The 19,638-nt window shown below is 52.0% G+C and overlaps 2 protein-coding genes across 2 annotated transcripts in view; both read right to left on the reverse strand.

Annotated features, from left to right (window-relative positions):
• SPOP (speckle type BTB/POZ protein) overlaps positions 1–131 on the reverse strand; it is a 17,244-nt gene extending 17,113 nt beyond the window's left edge. Inside the window, exon 1 of the mRNA XM_027668871.1 lies at positions 123–131. Coding sequence (XP_027524672.1) covers positions 123–131 — 9 coding nt within the window. The remainder of the gene's footprint in view (positions 1–122) is intronic.
• A 16,343-nt stretch (positions 132–16,474) lies between these two features.
• Positions 16,475–19,638, reverse strand: part of SLC35B1 (solute carrier family 35 member B1) — a 4,288-nt gene continuing 1,124 nt past the window's right edge. The window contains exons 4-9 of the mRNA XM_027668849.1: positions 19,105–19,135; positions 18,635–18,792; positions 18,079–18,205; positions 17,384–17,490; positions 16,947–17,100; positions 16,475–16,717 (exon numbers count right to left, since the gene is read on the reverse strand). Coding sequence (XP_027524650.1) covers positions 16,665–16,717; positions 16,947–17,100; positions 17,384–17,490; positions 18,079–18,205; positions 18,635–18,792; positions 19,105–19,135 — 630 coding nt within the window. The 3' untranslated portion in view covers positions 16,475–16,664. The remainder of the gene's footprint in view (positions 16,718–16,946; positions 17,101–17,383; positions 17,491–18,078; positions 18,206–18,634; positions 18,793–19,104; positions 19,136–19,638) is intronic.

The raw sequence follows: 19,638 nt of genomic DNA on the forward strand, positions 1-19,638 counted from the left end.
ACAGGGCACTGGGAATGGCTGGCACAGGGCACTGGGAATGGCTGGCACGGGGCACTGGGAATGGCTGGCACAGGGCACTGGGCTGCTCCAAATGCCTCCTCCAGGGCTCTGCCACCAGGCACAGGGAACATTTGGCTGTTGCCACAGTAGCAATTGCTGTGTGTAACTGCCCTGTGTGTGTGTAACTGAGTGTGTACCTGCTGTGTGTGTACCTGCTGTGTGTGTGTGTACCTGCTGTGTGTGTACCTGCTGTGTGTGTAACTGCCCTGTGTGTGTGTAACTGAGTGTGTACCTGCTGTGTGTGTACCTGCTGTGTGTGTACCTGCCCCTCCAAAGCAGGACACTCAGCCCGGGTGACACCTCTGAACTCCACATCCCTTCCCACAGGCTCTGAGCCCACTAAGGTGGAACACCTGGGCACAGGTGTACACTCACCTGGGTGTAGTACAGGCTCTCTGTACAGGTGTGCACAGGTGTGTAAGGTGTGCCCAGGTGTGTAAGGTGTGCACTCACCTGGGTGTAGCACCAGCTCTCTGTACAGGTGTGCACAGGTGTGTAAGGTGTGCCCAGGTGTGTAAGGTGTGTCCAGGTGTGTAAGGTGTGTAAGGTGTGTAAGGTGTGCACTCACCTGTGTGTAGCACCAGCTCTCTGTACAGGTGTGTAAGGTGTGCACTCACCTGTGTGTAGCACCAGCTCTCTGTACAGGTGTGCCCAGGTGTGTACAGGTGTGCCCAGGTGTGTAAGGTGTGCACTCACCTGTGTGTAGCACCAGCTCTCTGCCACGGGCCCACTGGACATCTCTGCCGGAGGAGGGGGACTCGGCACCCTTGACATCGCCAGTTTGAAGCCTGAACAGTGTCCACAACTCAGCAGAAGAAATTGAGACTTGATCCTCACCCTGGGGGTCCACAAAAAGGGGACAAACCCCATGAAAACCAAGAACAAACAGATTTGAAAAATGCAGATTTTAAAGAGGTGGATTTTAAAAACGTTGAGTTAATTTTAAAGCCAACATTTTTGAAGGTAAGGGACATCAATGTGCACTCCAGGTTATTTGCTGCAGCTTTATGACATTCATCTTAAAATAACCACGACTCCTCCAAAGAAATTCAAATGTGCAGCTCTGTGCCATTGAAATCCAGCCCCATTTAGCTCTGGAGCTGCTGTGGAGCAGGAGACAACAACTGCTGAGGTTATTCAACTTATCCATCAAACCTGGAGCGACCCCCTGCGAGGGGAAGGTTTTCCCAGGGGGCAGGAGCAAATCCCAGATTCCCACAGCCAACCCCAAAATCCCAGATTCCCACAGCCAACCCCACAATCCCAGATTCCCAGAGCCAACTCCACAATCCCAGATTCCCAGAGCCAACCCCACAGGGCTCTGCCATGGATCACATGGAGGGAAATGGGCAATGATGGGATGCCCAGACTGAAGTTTGAACAGTTGATTCCTGCAGTTGGTGGCATTTTAAGCTGCACCTCAATCACCTCACACATGGCAAAGGAGTTTGAGGTTTCTGAAGGCAAAACAAAAGTCTGAGCCTCAGAGACACGGGATTATTGAATATCCACTGTCACATCCCACATCCTTCCCTCCCAGACAGCCTGGACAGGCAGGTGGGAACAGGAACCCTGACGAGGTGCTGCTGTGGAATGTCAGCACATCACCCCATTCTGGCTCCAAAATGGCCCAAAGGTTCCCCATTTTAAAGACTGTTCTATGATCTGGAAAACACTCCCAGCCTGGATTGTCAGAGCTTCCCACAGGTGCTTTCTGAGGCAGCTAAACACAGTTAAAAGGAGATGCTCAGCTCCCCGTGAGGCGATCAAACACCTGTCAGGGAGTGACATCACAGGGAATAAACGGGAATATCCATCACTGCCTCGTGCCAGAGTTCCCCCAGAGGAAAAACGAGCTGCTGGCCTTGTTTGGGAGCAGGGGAAACACAGCAAAAAAATCACAACTGTCTCCTGAAAAACTGCCTGTGCTGCTCCACCTTCAGATGCTGAATCACTGCTCCAGCCCAACAGTCAGGGTGTGTGAGAGGGAAGCACAGCTCAGCTGGAGGGTTTGTTTGCTCAGGAACACTCCATATTCCCCTGGTTCTCACCTCCTCCCAAACAGCTGGGAAATAATCCGCAGCTCACAATCATTTCTGGCCAGGAGAAGGGGCAGAAATATCAACAAAACACCAAATATTATCCTGGGCCCCCCTGCGAGCCCACAAACAGCCCCAATATAAACAACAAACACTTCTCCTGGACACAGTTGGCATTACAGCTAAAACAGAGTCATTCTCACCCCAGCCACAACCACTTCCAGAGGAAGACATTTCATCCAAGGACCAGAGCAGCCCCTTGGGAAGCACAGGAAATGTCCCCTTGTCCTCCCAATTATCTCCTGACTTTACAGCTCAGAACTTCACCCACTGTTGGAATCCACAGTAAAACCACCCCGGGAGAGCAGAGACTTGACCTCAGGGAGGTGGGGAACATCAGCTCCACAAATAATCCTGAAGGAGACCTCAAAACTACCTCACAACAACCTAAGAATTACTTTTGCTAAACAGCCTCATTTTCTACTCTCGAGGCAAACCAACTCCCCTGTAAGACACCAGCAGTTCCCCGCAGAAATTTCCAGGTGTATCCACTTTTCAGGGAGTTTTATTCAGCAAACACAACTTGGAGAAGTCTGTAAAGGAAGCAGATTTTTAATTAAGTGTTTCAAAAACAGAGTGGTTGCTCCTTGGACCAGCAACGCATCAAAGGCGACCCAAGAAGAGCAGGGAGAGAGGAGCAGGACAGAGATAATTGGGGCAGTAAAACAAGAAGCACAGGAAAAGAGCATTATCTTCCTGAATTCTTCAAAGCCTTGGAAAGGGCAGTGAAGGTGGGAATTCATGAAGAACAAGGGGGGGAAAGGGCAAGTGAACTGAGAGAGGGCAAAGCGGTGCCGTTAAAGCAGGGGACGCATCAATAAGTTTTCAGATTTGCTGTGCACACTGAACAGCAGCCACTCTCCTGCCTGCAATTCCAGGGCCACGCAGCATTCCCAGGCCCTGCACCTGCTCTGGGTGAAAGGCAGGTGCCAGTCACTCCCAGGGGGCTCGGAGGGTGCCCAAAGCTGCCCAGTTATTAACAGGGAGGAGCAGAACGGGCTGCAGGGAGGGAGCAAACAACCTGTTCCCATCAAACAGGGCTCCAGGCTGGACACAACACTGGGGAGAGGGGGGAGTGACCCAGGGAAAAGCCAGGTCTTGGAGGGAGTCCTGGATTACAAAAGGGAAAGGCTGGAAACAAAGAAATGGGAACAAGAAGTCAATCACCTCCTGGAAAAAACCCAATAAAGGAGTGGCATGAATGGGGTTGAACAGATCTGATGGGCCTGAATTAGACAATTTACACCAAAACAGGGGCTGTGAATGAAGGGTGAACAATTCCCAAACCCAGGAGGGGGCACATCCCACCTCCCTTGCTCTCAAATCCCCCAAAAATTCTGGGGCACAATAATCGGATCCTTCAGAGCAAACCAAACCTGGGGGTCACTTGGGAGCTGCTCTGAGCCACCACTCCTGCTCTCACCATATGTTTCCCTCTTCCTTAACTCTTCCTACTTCCATCTAATCCTCTTGAGATGCTTAAGGCTTAAACCTTCCAAACTGTTCCTCTAATCTTCCTCATAATTTTTTAATGCAGATCATCAGCATGTTAAAAAGAAATAAATCTCTTACTCCTTTTTTTCCCCCTTCCCCAGTTCTGCAGCCCTTTTCCCTCCTGGCGATGCACTGCTGTTCGTTTGCCTCCTCTCCCAAGGTAAAATGTTATTTAAACTCGTCAGTTTAGGCCTCAGAGAAACCCTGAGCCTGGCAGGAGATCTCGTTTGGGGAAAGAAAGGTTTGTTATTGCCCAGGAAACTCTTTTTATTTGAGATTCTCCCCCCCAGGCAGAATCATAACAAGGATTTTACGGCCTGGCTCTGTTGGAGGGTGAATGTTACCTGTCACCTGCCATTTGAGCAATTCTTTAAACCCTAAACCACTTGTACTTTTACAGTCAGCTTTCAAACGGGATTTCTCCTGGATTTGAGGGTGGTAGACCCCCCAAAATGACCTTTAGCCTGGATTTGGTGCTGGCAGACCCCCAAACCCGAGGTCCCTTGTGCTCTGGGGTGTCAGACCCCCAAAAACTGAGGTTCCTCATGGCCTTGGTCCTGGCAGACACCCCAAAGTGACCTTTACCGTGGATTTGATGGGGGTAGATCCCCCAAAAATGAGCTTCCTCATGGAACTGAGAGTGGTAGACCCCCCAAAATGACATTTTATCCCAGTCTGGGGTGTTGGAGGAGCCCCAAAAACGAGGTTCCTCATGGTCAGGACTCTTGGTAACCCCCAAAGCCGTGAAAACCCCTCTTTGGCAGCAAAGTCCTCTCCCAGGGAAAGTTCCCTGCCAGCAGCATTCCCCTCCCTCTGGAGGCTGTTCAGCTCCTGCCAGACAAACCCCTCACACCCCTCCAGCCCCAGCAGATCCCCAGGAGTGGGAACAGGGAGAAAGTGCCCGAGTGGTTGATGTGCAATCAGTGCCAGCCCTGGGATCCCCCTGAGCCTTGACTTCCAGGACCTTCCAGCCACCCCAACCCTGGGAGCCCCCCTGGAACATCTCCCTGGACATCCGAGTTCCTCAAAACCAGCTCCAGCTGAAACCCAGTGGGTTTCATTATTATTGTTATTATGATGATGATTATGGAAACTCAGCTCGGAAATGATCAATTTAGAGATTAAAAAGCGTGGCCAAAACTAGGCATCAAACTGCTGCTGGATTCTTTCCCTCCTTGCAGCTGCAGCAGCTCCAAAATGGTTGGGAAAACTGTTATAATTTCAATTTACAGACCATGTGATTGTCAAATAAACCCTCTCTCAGAACCAGCACAGGATGCTTCTTCCCAACAGAAAACTCACCAAATCAGCTCCCATTTCTGAATAAACAGGAATCACAGGCACCCTGAGCCTCCTGTTTGCAGCCCATCCCACCAGGAACTCGTTGTGGGCAGGGAGAATCCTTTATTTTCTACTGGGTTTAATCTTTTCTCTGACTTTATCAGACATCAGCAAGGGGAGGAAGGAGAGGAAGGAGAGGGGAGTCAAATTCCAACCAACCTCCCCCTCCAACCCACCCCCATTTTCCTCCCAAACCAGCAGCTGTGTTTTCTCTGAAGGGCATCACACCAATTTCAGTGACCACGAGTTAATATTCTTACATCAACATAAAATAAAAATCACATCTGACAAAAATCACTCTGAAAATAATAATGATTATTATTGTAATAATTCACCTACACCCACGTTTGGATATCCCAACTGCTCAAAACTAAGATTGTTGGATTAATAAGACAAAGAGTAAAAAACAACCTAAACCACCAATTTTAAATCATATAAGTTATAAATCTTTACTACTGAGTAAAACTGGGACTTTTATCCCACTGGCAGCTCCCTGGGATCTTACTTTCCAGAAAAAAGAGCCCTGGAGGGTGATTTCCAAACCTTCTGGCCCCAAACACCCCCAGTGACAGAGTGGGAACAGTCACAAGCTGACAGAAAACCCTGAGTAATTTGTCTCTCTCTTAAATGCAGGAAAAACACCATCCCCTGAATTTCATTTACTGCCCAGAAGTGCTTCTAAGAAATGCAGCAAATGTGGTTTTCAAGCACAGCCTGGTGAGGCTGAACAATTCCAGGAGAAAAAGTGGTGGGGAAATGAAGGCCCCAACAGTCTCCCCCCTTGTAAACCACTGTTACAGTTGTACACACAATTATGACCTGATTTATGATTTATTGAACAGATTTCTGCAGCAATGTGGGGAAGGACAGTAATTAAAGCTACCCTTAAAAAACCACACATATTCTTAAACGATTTCTTCAGCTGATCGAGTCCCACAGGCAAATGTTCACCTGTTCAGCTCTAAATCCAGTGTTTTTCTAGACCATTTCCTATGACATTTTTCTGAGATATCAGTTCTCTTCACAGCCCTGATGGATATATTCACGTTTATGTTCATTTCTGAGGCAGTTTATTGGTAAATACAACAACCTGGGCTTTGTGGGAAGGAGGAAAACACCTCCCCAGTTACCCAGCCCTGCTTACCCCCCCCAGCCAGTCTGTGACCCTCTCCAAGTCCCCGAGTGTTTCTGGCTAAAGCCATTCTTAAAGTCCACAGTCATAAAAATGAACCTGTGCAGTAAATCTGTGACACAGAAAAGCTGAGATCTCAGCATAAAAATGTCAGGACTATTCAAATTCAGGGCAGGTAAAAGTCACCAGGAACCCACTGGCTCCTACATCCGAGGCCAAAGCAGCACCTTCCAGGCAGGGACTGGGGGTTGGGATGTTCAACTGACCCCTGAGCCCCACTTTATAACCCCACAGAGGCAGTGGGCAGCTCACAGGACACAATCCTGCAGCCAGGATTCCCTCACAGCACAAGCAGGAATTCCCAAGGATTTCCCAGGCATTTGCTACAGTTCAGTGTCTTTTCAGCCCTAAAAATGGGGAGGGAAAGAACCCCAAACCAAACCCAACCCCCCAAACTCCATTTCACCTGTGTTATGTATTTCCTTGAATCCTCAGCTGTGACTTCCAGAGTCACAATATCCCAACCCACCAGGATCAGCTCCTGGCCCTGCCCAGGGCACCCCAAAATCCCTCCCTGTCCCTCAGAGTGTTACCCAAACCCTCCTGGAGCTCTGGCAGCCTTGGGGCTGTGCCCACTGCCCTGGGGAGCCTGGTCAGTGCCAACCACCCCCTGGGGGAAGAACCTTTCCCAAAATCCAGCCTAACCCTCCCCTGGCACAGCTCCAGCCCTTCCCTGGGTGCTGTCCCTGCTCACAGGGCTTCCTGAGCAACTCCTTCCTTCCCAACAACCACCACAGGGACACAACAACAGGAAAACAAGAGAAGACCTTCTAACACATTGACAGATCCAGTTTCTGAGCACCAGCAGCCTCTCTGCCTCCTCAAGGCACAAACACTCCAATCCCACCCCAGTCTCCTGCACCATCAGGTGTTTCCAGACTTGGACACACGTTTTATTTCAGGTCTCTCAAGCACAAAGCACGAGGCAGTTCCCAGCAGCAGCTTATTGACAGAGGCTCAAGAAGCAACACAATAAAAGGGCTTTTGGCTGGTTTAGTTCTGGGTTTGTTTTGGGTTTTGTTGTATTTCCTCAAAACCCCAGCACAGCTGGAGGCTGGGGGAGAACCAGCAAGATCTTACATAATATCCAAGCGTGCAGAGAACTGAGCTGGGAGGGGAGAGGAGGGTGGGACAGAATCACAGGGGCTGCTTCCAGGTGGGGGGCTCCAAACCCCACCAGTGACACAGCAGGAGCTGCTGGTTGTGCAGGAAATCGGGATATTTCCCAGCCTTGGGCCCGATCCTGCAGAAAGAACCTCTGGGAAGGGGATGGAGCCCATGACTCCAAGTTTCCAGGTCCCCAGGGGGGAGGATGCTGAGCACCAGGGGTGCCAAGAGTAGAGCTGGGAAATCCCTCTCGTTGGAGGCTGGATTGGGATCCCAGAGAAACCACCCTGGGAATCAAACCCTGGGTCTGTGCAGGGGCTGCACTGGAGATTAACCCTGAACCTCCCCCCACTCAGAGAGGAATGAACTGTTTTTAAGATTTATCAGCCCTAATCTAATCTAATCTACTGGCAGAACTGGTGCCTCCTCCATGTCGAAATACCAGCAAATTAATATCATTTGCACAAGAAACAAAGTGGTTTTTTAAGCACTTCACCCTGCTCTGTGCACTCAGTGATGGTCTCACCGACCCCTCTTCCACTTCAGCCCCCTCCCTGCCCTGGATTTACACCCAAATCCTGGGGGTTTTGGGAAAAAATGGTTTTATAACATCAGTAACTCCATCCAGTAAATCAGGCTGTCAGATCTGAGAGCAGTTTGCATCTGCCAGGCACAGTTTTGTATTACTGTCCTCTGCTGATGCAGTGACAGGATGACACCCTCAGTGTACTTCTGTGCTGCCTTGATCTCAATCCCACCCAAAAAGTACCAAAAAGAAGGGAGGGGGAAAAAAAAATTCTATTTTTTCCCCTCAGGTCACAACAAAACAAGTGACATAGTGAAACCAAATAATCCTGGGCAGCTGCTTAAAAAAATGTCACTGAAAAAGAAGTCAAGTTGTATGTTTTACTTAACTAATTTTCGGAGACCTTTTTAATAAGCAAAGAGTTCTATTTTATAAAGCATAAATAAGTTTAATTCCACAGACTTTTATAGGGTTTCACAATGATCCACCCCAGACACAACCACTCAGAACTCCAAAGGCAAAGGAAAAAAAACCCAAGAGGAAATCCCAGAAAAGTGTTTCTTTGCCTCATTGTCAGGACGAACACAAACACGTTTAGCAGAGTTCCGGAAAATTGACAACAAGTACCACCACGTTCGATTATTTTTCTCCCCCCCAAAAAACTCCTGTCGGAACAAGCCAATGCCCTTTCCCAGGCAGCCTGGAAAACACTCCTGGAGCGCTGTTTTACCTTCCTAACGCCACCAGTCCCCACGATGCCCGCAGGAAGCAGGGGCTCCGTGCCCCCGACCCCCCCGGTGCCACATTCCGCCAAGAAAGCGAATTATGTGCCTTTCCACACCGCAGCATGATGCACCATTTCCTTCCAAACACCACCACAGGCCCGAGACCCGGCTGGGAAGCACCAGCCCCCCCAGCTCCCGCAGGATTTGGGAAGTGCCCCCTCAGCCCCAGCGAGGCCACAGCCTGTCACCCCTCACCCGGCGATGCTGCCCCGATCCTCCCCCCACTCGCGTCCCCTCATCACCCAGTCCCAACCAGCCCCTGCCCCTCTCTCCCAGCGCGGGGGTCTCCAGGAATCCTCGCTCCGGGTTTTCCCCCAACTTTTCCCCGCCGCCCCCCCCTTCCCTCAGGCCCTGCGGCCCCCCCAACTCCTTCCCCTCCGCTCTCACCTCCGGGCCCTGGGAGAGGCCCCGCCGCCGCTGCGGCGCTGCTGGGAGGCCGGAGGGGCTCCGGGAGCGCTGTGGGGGCAGGAGCGGAGCGAGGGACGGCCCGCGGACCCCGCAGCCCCCTCAGGAGACCACCAGCGGCAGGGGATCACTATTTGGCAGCATGTCCTCCCCGGCCGGTCCCCGCCGAGCGCGACCCAAGGATCACTATTGCGCAGGTGCCCGCAGCAGCTCAGCGCGCATGCGCGGGGAGGGCTGAGGCGGCGGGGGGGCGGCCCGGCGCTCCCCTCGCGGCCGCGCACGCGCAGAGCGCGACTGACGCCAAAGGCCACGCCCACTGCCTTTTATGGACGAGCGGCCCCGTCGCGCGAGACATTTCCTTCCCCCCGCGCATGCGCCGCCCTCCTGCGGCGCCTCTGGGGGCTCACTTTGTGGCAGGCCCTGCTCCTGCCGTGCCTCCTGATGGATCACTTTGTGGCAGAGCCTGTGAAATGAAAGCTTAGGAGAGACCTCAGAGACCTTTGAGCACCTACGAGGGGGTTGGCGAGGAAATGGGGCCAAGCAGGTGGCAGGAGGGTGAGAAACAACAGCAAAAGCAAGAAAGATTTAAATTCCAGATGAGAAATTTGTACACCACCACCACAGATGAGAGAGGTTGCCCAGAGAGGCTTTGCAGTCTCTACTGGAGGTTTTCAAGATCTGGTTAAATAAAGCCCTGAGACACCTTCTCCCCTTTCACAGGTGACCCTGCATCAAGTCCCTCCCAACCCTAATTATCCCGAGGTGTCATCCATGTACAAGTCTTCCCTAATTTGTAAAGGTTTTTAACCAGTGAAGCAAAATTTTCATCATTAGTAGTCCTTAATTATTTACACGTTTGTAGAGAAGCTTATCCTTTCTCTCCTGCCAGTTCCAGCCTCAGGGTGAATTAATACAATTACACGCAAATAACCGAATTAACCAGGCTCCACAGTACATCCCACACTTATTTCAATGAGAAGTGCAGAATATTTCAGTCTCATCCCTCATTCTCTCAGATGAAAAATGCTGCTGCCCTCGGCACATCAGCTCCAGGACACTGGGCTGCCACTCTCCTCCACTGCTGATTCCCAGTATTGCCTGCTTCATTCCCAACGTTTTCTCCAGCGCCCTGGGTTTTCCTGGCAAGTGCCTCATCCAAGTCATGACCAATCCTTGGACCCTGCTTCGTTCCCTCGTTTCACAAACTGCTGCCCACGGTGACAGAACAGCAGGTACTGCTGCACTGTGATGAAGGAATGCCATAAAACTGCCCCTCCTGAGCTACAGGCTTGGCATTAACATTCCTGTTCTGGCCACACATTTCTCCTAGAGACTTGTTTTCATACCCCTTCCATCACCCTGGGTTATATGTTCCCACGTAAGCTGTGGATTTTTAGTGATGTGTTTATCCTCTTAGAGCTGAAGTACCAAAGGAAATTACAGCACCAGTTTTAGAGAAAACAAAGAGATTCCCCCTCCCCTCTCGATTCAAGCAGAATCGAGACAGAATAAACAGAAATTCTCCTTTAATTCAGCACTGGCCAAGGGTCACTTAGAGGGGGGTCAACTTCTTTTGGAGCTTATGACACTTTCCTGATCAAAATTCTCTCGTTCCCAGGAAGCAGAAAATTAAATGGGGTACCTGGAAAAATGAAGATGGAACTTCACCTCTCCTCCGTACGTAAAAGTTGTTGGGGGTCAGTTCTGTCCTCCCTGGTGGCAGGGACAGGAGAAGTGTGGTCCCTCCCCCTGCCCAGCCCCTGCCCTGGGCTGGTTCAGTGCTGGGATGAGGGGCTGGACAGTGCCGGGGGCTGAGCCGTGACACTGGGGGGATGAGCTGATGTGAGCAGGCGAGAGCACTGAGTTCTCAGGGGCATTTGCTCTGGGTGAGACTCTCACCTGAGCCACACAGGTGGGTTTTCCCCCTCAGAAGCAGCCCCGAGTGCTGATGCCCACCCGGGTTTGGAGGTGCCACCCTCTGCACACCCCGGTTTGATTTCCCTGCGACGCTGATTAAACCCGGGGCTGTGGAAGAGTCGTGTGCGAGAATTTTAACCAGCTCCTGCTTCTTAATATTCAACTTCCTCTTTGGTTTTAATTATTTTGTCCCTGCGTTTTCCCTTTCAATTTACTAAAACTCCAGAAATGTAATTAGGGAGAGGCTGAACCCGGAGAAAGCTGCCAGCGTTTCTGCATCATGATTAAATGTATCAGCCGTGCCTTCAGTGAGAGGCTGAGAAACAGGAGGCTCATAATTACCTCCCTGTTATCCAGGAAAGAATCTGCCACACGTAGGGATACAGAGTTATTGAAAATGCAGCACTAATTAAAATCTCATAGAGGCTCCCCAGGATCGAGAGGATGAAAACAAGTTATTTCATTATTTCCCGGATTTGCCATCTTTGTTACGAAACCAAACAAACCCTTGCTAAACAAAGCCCATCTCAATCACTGGGGAGACTTAATGAGGCTCTCAGAGATGCAACAGTAACAAACACATTGCAAGGTGCTGATTCCCCTCTCCCGGTACCAGGGAGACCCCCAGGACTCATTTTCCAGCTGTAAAGAGAAGGGAATGTTGTGGCAGAGCCACAAACTGGAACAGAACCGTGGCTGGGTTTGAGGGGCTGATTTGTTTTAAACTGGAGCCATTAAGGATCCTCGATATTCCAGGCTTTTGTGGTTTAATTGTTAAATCACAGCCAGCACACACAGTGCTGACAGGGTTGGTGAGGAGAGCTGAGATCCTGGGTGCTCCCAACCGTGGCAGTCGGAGCATCCTCCAGGGAAAGGAGCCTGGTCTGAGCTTCGCTTTTCCAACCCTTTTGCTCCAAATTTAATTTGAACAGAATGGCAAGTTCTGAGCAAGACACTGAGTGGGGCAGCCCCACAGCCCCTTCCCTGGCAATGAAACCTCCAGTGCTGGGGTCAGGAGGGTGACAAATATTACCTGTGAGAACCTGTACAGTGTAGAGGGCTCAGGCAGCTCATTCATACCTGTGAAAACAAAGCAGGGCAGCTGGCTGCTCCCAGACCCAAGGCAGAAATCCAGGAGGGTCTAGGAAGGATACAGGAAATAGGTGGGGTTTACTGGAGCTGGGTTTTACCTCAGGTGGGTTTTACTTCCCTGGTGAGGGGCTGGGATGGATTTCCCAGGGAAGCTGTGGCTGCCCCAGCCCTGGGAGTGTCCAAGGCCAGGCTGGAGCACCCTGGGATAGCAAAAGGTGTCCCTGCCCATGGCAGGGGGGGCACTGGATGGGCTTTAAGGTCCCTTCCCACCTGGTCTAAAATTACAGGTGCCCCCATTTTTAGGCCCTTTCTGACCCAAACATTCCCTGGAGTGTTCCAGTTCCAGGCTGTGCCCGTGCTCAGAGCTGTCCCAGCCTGGGCACTTCATCCATCAGCTCCTTCCCTCCTGGCATCTGGATCCAGTGGCACCTGTGTCCCTCCAAATATAAAGGATGAACTTGCTCTGGCACAGCCACCACATCCAGCTTTAAATTCAGTACAAATCAGCACTTCCATGAGAAAATTCCTGCGGGTGGTCACAGAATCCCAGAATTACTGAGGCTGGAAAAGCCCTCCAAGATGATCCAATCCACCCTGTGCCCCATCCCCACCTTGTCCCCCAGCCCAGGGCACTGAGTGCCACGTCCAGGTGCCTTGGGCACCTCCAGGGGTGTGACCCCACCACGTCCCTGGGCAGCCCCTGCCAAGGCCTGACAGCCCTTTCCATGGAGAAATCCCTCCTGGTGCTGGGATTGTCCCCTTTCTCACATCCCAACGCCTCAGAGCTCCTGCTGTGCACATTTCTCACCCAAATTCACTCTCCTGACTTCGAAACACCACAAAACAACTTAACTCAGTCATTTTTTGCCGTGATTAAAAACTACTTCTCTTTACGAGAAAACAAACATTGCTTAAAAAAACCCATAAATTTGACCTCCCTGAGAAAAAACTCTGACTTGGAGATTTTAATTGCAGGGAATCTGTTCCTTTTTGCTATTTTTACCTGTATTGGAAAAGTATCAAAGCTGATTTTTTTTTTAGGAGAGGAAATTATACTTTAAAATGCACAATTGTGAGGAAGTGACTCCCCAACGTCTTTGAGTTGCTGCTTTGTTTCTCCCCCTCAGAAGCATCTCCCGCCTCCCCCAATGAGCCTGCTCTTGTTTTTTAGGCTGCTTTGCTTCAGGATGCTTTTGATCCTGCCTTCATTAAAACCTCATCCTGCTGCTCCCCACCAGCCCTAACGGGCTCTGAAATGATTTCCCTTTCTCCGAGGAAGTTGTTAACTCTGGGAGCACCTGCAGGGTGGGGGAGCTCGGAGTGTTGTCAGAAATGCCCAGATTTATCCAAGATTTATCCCAGCCAGCCTTTCCCCCCCAGCAGGAATCAGCTCCTCAGTGTTATCCCAGCTGGAGGGGTGGGAATGGGCTGAGGGTGTCGGTGGCTGCTGATAATTGGACGAAAGACTTGGAAACTGAGGGTGAGATTCACTCTGCAGAACAGAACAGGGGAGTCTGAACCAGCATAAAGGGCTCAAGCAGCTGAAAACAAAACAAAACTAAACCAAAAAAACGGGAGGAAGTACAAGCAGGAAATAAAAACCAGGGACCAGTGAAGAGAAGTGATTTGGTAAAGGGAGACCCTGAAAGTCTGGACCTTCAGGGAGTAAAAACAGTTAAGGAAAAGGGTTTTTAAGGTATCCACAAACTAAGAATTTTTCATCCCCTCAGCTCTGGGATTCAAAACTAAACCACAGTTAATTATTTCTTATTTCCTGCTGGTGAGAGACAGGAGAGCTCCCTAAATCTGTGCTTTCCACACTTAAATGTTAATATTCGTTATTACACTCAAATATTAACAACTAAAGGTTAATATTGACTGTCAGTTTGTATTTTCTTGCACAAATTCTAGCAAATATCGTGACTTAACTATTGCTGCTCCAGGACACCCCAGTTCCAGCATTTCCAGGGCTGCTCTTCCCACTGGGCTGTGCCCACCCTTCCTGTGAGGGGGTGTTTATAGGTGATAAAACGAGAGGCTGCATCCTCCCTGGGTTCCCAGGAATTATGGAACTCACACTTCCCTGAAACACTGACTGGCTGCAGGAACAATTAATTCCATCCCGGGTGTTTGTTCAGTTCTCAGGTGACAGTCCTGCTGCTGGGGAACATCAGTGGAGTGACTCCAACCAGTGACCTGAAGTGACAACGTGAGTCACCTCAGAGAGACGGGGGGGAAAGACACCTTAGAATTTATCAAACCAGACAAAACAAAGCTTTTGTTAAAGCTGTGCACATTTGAGGGGCAAAGGAGTCCCGTGGGGCAGAGCTGGGACAGAAGGGCCCTGGGTGGCCCCTGCTCCTGTCCCAGCTGCAGGAACTCACTGGGGGCTCCAAACAAACCACTTCTTTCCAACAAACTCACCCAGATTTCTGTTGTTCAGGGGAGATCACAACACTTGATTAAAGGTGGGGTCCCTCCTGCAGAAAAGCAAATCACCAAGTCCAGGGACCATCGTGGAAACCTTTCCCTGCTGCCCCCAAAGTTATGGACCCTCAAGGTTGGCAACTCGTTGACTTCAAAGGAATGATGACAATTCCTTGTCCATCTTCACTGCTGTGACCAGAAAATTATCAACTCTTTGATTTCAAAGGAATGATGACAATTCCTTGTCCACCTTTCCCATCCTGTGACCAGAATCATCCCTTCCACAGTCACACCCACCTCTACAACCCCCCACCTTCCATCCCAGCTCCTCTGTGCTCCCTGAACACTGGGGCTTGTTTTGAACCACCTGCTGACGGAGCTGGAGATAAACCCGAGGCAGAGGAAAGGAAAAGGGACACGGTGCCAAGTTTTCCCCCTGTGGATCCACATCTGAGCCCAAACCTGCCCCTCCTCAGCTGCTCCACCAGGAGCTCCTCCTGCAGGGCAGCACAGCCGGGGAGGATCTGCCTGTTCTGTCCCTGCCTGGCTCCTCTCACCTCCCCAGAGCCACAGGAGCTGACAGGGCTCCTGGGAGAATCCTGCCAGGAATGTTTCCAGCCAGGCAGTGGGGCTGTGGGCAGGGAACCAGAGTTGGAGTGCTGGGGGATTCTCCCACAGCCCCGAACCACCCGGCCCTGCTGGTGGCCAGAAAGGGCTGAACGGGGCCAACACGGAGGAAAACCCGGATTTCTCCCTTGGTTTCGCTGCTCCCAACGATTCCAGCAGTGGAGTCACATCAGGAATTAAAGAGGAGCTGCTGCTTCGTTGCTTTTCCTCCCGGTGTTCCTCGGGAATGGTTGAAATGAGAGTTCCCCCTGCTGGACACTGCCCATCCCGAGCGGGCTGAGGAGCCAGGGGGAAAGCAGGAGAGAGGGAAAGGGAATCTCTGCAGAACCTCACGGTTTGTGCTTGCAGGGCTTTGTCTGAGCCCCTTCCCAAACTCATCTCCCTCCTCTGCCACCTCTGCTGGGGCAGGAGCAAAGCACCACCTCGGCCACTTCCTTCTTGGAACAAGCAAAGCAGGACTTGGCAGCAGGAGTTAAAGATCCCTTTGCCCAGCCTGGATTGCTGCAGGATCTGAACTCCAGTGTCAACACTTGGGCCATTACTCATCTCTGGAGGGCAGAAAGTGCTTCCTGACACTTCACCCAAACTCCAGCTTCCGCCTCTGAAGGACACTGGAGCTGTTTATGGAATGAAACGGAGCCAAGGAACTATTAAACACAATTATCCCCCTGCAGAAGGGCCTCCCCCCCACGGGAGGGGTGGGGAAAGCAGGGAGGGAGAGGGAGAGAATTCCAGGAGCAGCTCAGGGAAGAGATCAAGGTCCCATCTGCAGGGACGAGAGGCCAAAGCCCCGAACAGATGGAGAGCAAGAGGCAGCTGCAGGAACAGCCTTTCATGTGCAAAGTTTGCTCCTTGGAGAATCCCACTCTGGAGCATCACTGGATAACAACTCCTCCCCTCCGGAGCAGGGATGCTGTTCATTAACCAGGGCCCAATTAAGCGGGGCCCTGTAATTAACTGTTGTCCCCTCAGCTGGGCAGGTCTGGCAGCAGAAGGTCCTGGCTGGGGGGGAAGAATGAATTTGGGCCCCCTGGTTAAACAGGTTCCCCGGGAAGCGCCAGGAATTCCGGTGTGGAAGGCTGGGATGAAGGACATCGGGATCTCCCGATGGAAGAACATCCCACTGGCTGCTCCAACTCCCTCATGGAAAACCACACAGCCAGGGGGGCTTTTCTCCAACCTTTAATCCAGGGATCGCTCCAGGCCACGCCAAAGAACTCACGGAATTCTGGGCTGAGCCCAAAACCAACCGGAATCAAAAGTTCGGGAAGAGTGGCCATTGGCTGTTTGTCTTTAATAAAGATATGAAGGATTTGTGGGTTTTGTCCTGTTAAGGCAAGAATTTCCTGCTGCTGCTCGGCTCCGATTACAGAAAACCAACGGGAAAAAAAAGCTCAATTATGCTCCAAATTAAAGTGTTACATCTGTAGGACAATTCAGAATTAAAAAACTGAAACAAACCAACAAAAGATTCCACACAGTCTCCTCCTGATTCCCTCTCCTGAGTCCAGTTGAACAGATCTTGAGGTACAAGACAATAAATTAAAAGTTCATTCTGTCTGTGGGGATCAACCAACCGACCAACCACCTCCTCAGTGCGACGTTTTCTTCACTCCCTTCCCGAATTTGGCATCGAGGCCGAGCCCTGCAAAGACACAAAACGAGCCACGTGCACCAAAAAATGCTTTGTGTTCCTCCAACAAGGAATTTGGGGGAAAAGCAGCAGCCTGGGAGCCCCCGAACTGAGGGTGTTTGGGCACCCCCGGGGTGGGGGACACACCAAGGGCACTGGGAGCACACGGGGCCACGGCACACGAGGCCTGGGGGGTAACACAGGGACAGAGGGAGCTCGGGGATCTGCTTCCCAGACTTACCCAGGAACACCAGGATCGTCCCCACCCACTGCATGGAGCTGATGGGGTTGGCAAACAGGACGACCGAGGCCAGGATGGTGAAGAACTTGCGGGTGGTGGTGACGATGGAGCAGGTGAGGGGCCCGAAGGACACCACGGTCATGAAGATAAAAGTCTGGGGGCAGCAAACAGGGGCTGTTTGTCCCCAGCCCCAGGCAAAGGACACCGGGGATGGTGTTTTCAGGGAAAAGCCGAAGGATCTTCCCTCAAATCCCGATTGATGCACACAAACTTGAACCGGTTTTACGGAATCCCGGGATGGTTTGGGTTGGAGATGATCCAGTCCCACCCCATCCCATGGGCTGTGCAGGGCCCAGGGACCCCCAGGGCAGCACAGGGTGGTCCAGCCCCACTCCAAGAGCCACCCCAGGATGTGGGAGCAGGGCAGGAGCACTCACCTGCCCCAGGGCACTGGTGAGGCCGAACAGGAGGATGTTGGAGATGATGCTGGGATAACGTTCCGTGAAACTCAGGAACTCCCAGAGCTCCCCAGTGAACAGGATCCCTGGAAGACACACCAAGATGGAAAACCCTGAACTTGGGGGCCCAAAATGGCACGTGGTGCAATTTCAGTCCGTGCTCAGAGCCCCAAGAGGAGCTACGGAAAGCAGGGAGTAAATTCCAAAGTGGAAAACAACAGGAGAAAAAGCAATCACCTCCCTGGTTAATTAATGAAAGGAGCAATCGTTATCTACAGATCAAATTCCAACAACGCAGCGATTAATTAGAAGGGCTGCAGCCTGATCATCAAATCACGGAATGGGCTGGGCTGGGAGAGACCTTAAACTCATCCAGTCCCACCCCGTGCCACAGGCAGGGACACCTTCCACTATCCCAGGTCGTCCCAAGCCCTTTCCAGCCTGGCTGGGGCTCTGGTGGGCACTGGGAGTCTCTGGTGGGCACTGGGAGTCTCTGGTGGGCACTGGCAGAGCTGCACTGAGCAACCCCCCCTCTCACACACAGACCAACAAAAACCCCAACCAAAGCACAAAGGGGTTTTCCCCAAAAAGTGTTCCAGGCCTGTTTTTGGAGCTCAGGGTGAGGGTCAGGGTCAGCCTGGGCTGGGGCTGTGCCCTGGGCAGGGGGTCCTTACCCGCCCCCAGGAACAGGGTGGACCAGAGGTTGACGTTGAGCATCATGTGGTTGGAGCCAGTCTGGTAGTGAGCCCTCATGTGGTCCTGGGACACCCCCGTGAGCCCGTCCAGGGTCAGCGACAGCAGCTGGGCAGGGAGACAAAACCTCCCCTGGTTGGTCCTTCCCACAGGGAAAACCTCATTGTCCCCCTTTTCCACGGCAGCTCCCGAGCAGGAACTGATGGAAAAGGAGTTTGGTGCCTCAACACCTGAGCTGGGGGGAAAGGCACGGACCCCCAGCACAGCTCAGAGCCCCCTCACACCCCCCTGCCCTCCTGAGGGCACTGGGAGCTGGGAGTCACACCTGAGTTCTGGGATTTGGGACAGGGGAGCTGGGAGTCACACCTGAGTTCTGGGATTTGGGACAGGGGAGCTGGGAATCACACCTGAGTTCTGTATTAGCACACAGGTCCAGGTGAGCTGCACACCTGAGGCCCTGGGTTTGGCTCCCTGGGGCCCAGGAGAGCTGTAACCCCCCCGAGGCCCCTCCCTGCCCCGGGTGCCCCCAGCACTCACCAGCAGCAGTTCCCCGTAGCCAAAGACGTGGTCGTCGCCCCCGGCCCCCTTTTTGGGCTTGTACAGGAACAGGGCCACGCCCGCCACGATGAGCAGCACGCACAGGTACTTGGCTGGGGGGTACTTCTTCCTCAGCAGGGTCACCCCTAAGAGCATCACTGCACACAAGGGACGTCACAACCCGCTCCTAAAACCCCTCACGGCGTTAAACCCCCGGGAAAGTCACTCCTGGAAGAGTCACTGCACAGAAGGGACGTCAAAAACTGCCCCTGAGACCCCTCGTGGGGGTTAAACCCCAATAAAGTCCCTCCTAAAGCCGTAACTGCAGAGAAGGGACGTCCCAAACTGGCCCCAAAGCCCCTCCTGGGAGTTAAACCCGGCCCAGCAGAGCAGCACAGGGACAGAGCAGGGAGATGGATCTGCCAGGGAGAAATCCCCTCAAACACACAGGAAACTGGGAACGTGCTCACCTGGAATGGGCTTACAGGACTTGCCCAGGACCTGGAAAGGAAAGACAAGGATTGACTACCCCCATCCCATCACCTGGGATGGGAGAGAGCCTGGATATGGGATTTCCAGAATAGCACAGCAACCCCACCCCAACTCAGGGCAACTGACAACTAACAGTGAAGGTTCCTCAACCACCCCAAGCCTTCCAACAGCAAATTCCCAACATTTCTAGGGATTGCTCTTCCCTTTCTGGATCACCTGAGCTCTCCCAAGCCCTCCCTAACATGAAAGTGGCCACAGAAAAAGGGGTGTCCCTGGTGTCCCTTCCCAGCCTGTGCTGGGTGATCCAAACCAGCTCAATAAATACTCTGTGATCCATATAATCCATACATAGATCCATAAATACTGTGTGATCCAAAAACAGATCAGTAAATAGCATGTGATCCATATGATCACACAGTGATCTGAGGGGTCCCAACGGTGTGGGGTGATTTGAGGGGTCCCACGTGTGTGGGGTGGGGATTTGAGGGGTCTCACCTGTGTGGGGTGGGGAT

Source organism: Corapipo altera, unplaced genomic scaffold (assembly GCF_003945725.1).
Source record: "Corapipo altera isolate COAL_440 unplaced genomic scaffold, ASM394572v1 226, whole genome shotgun sequence".
NCBI lineage: Eukaryota > Metazoa > Chordata > Aves > Passeriformes > Pipridae > Corapipo > Corapipo altera.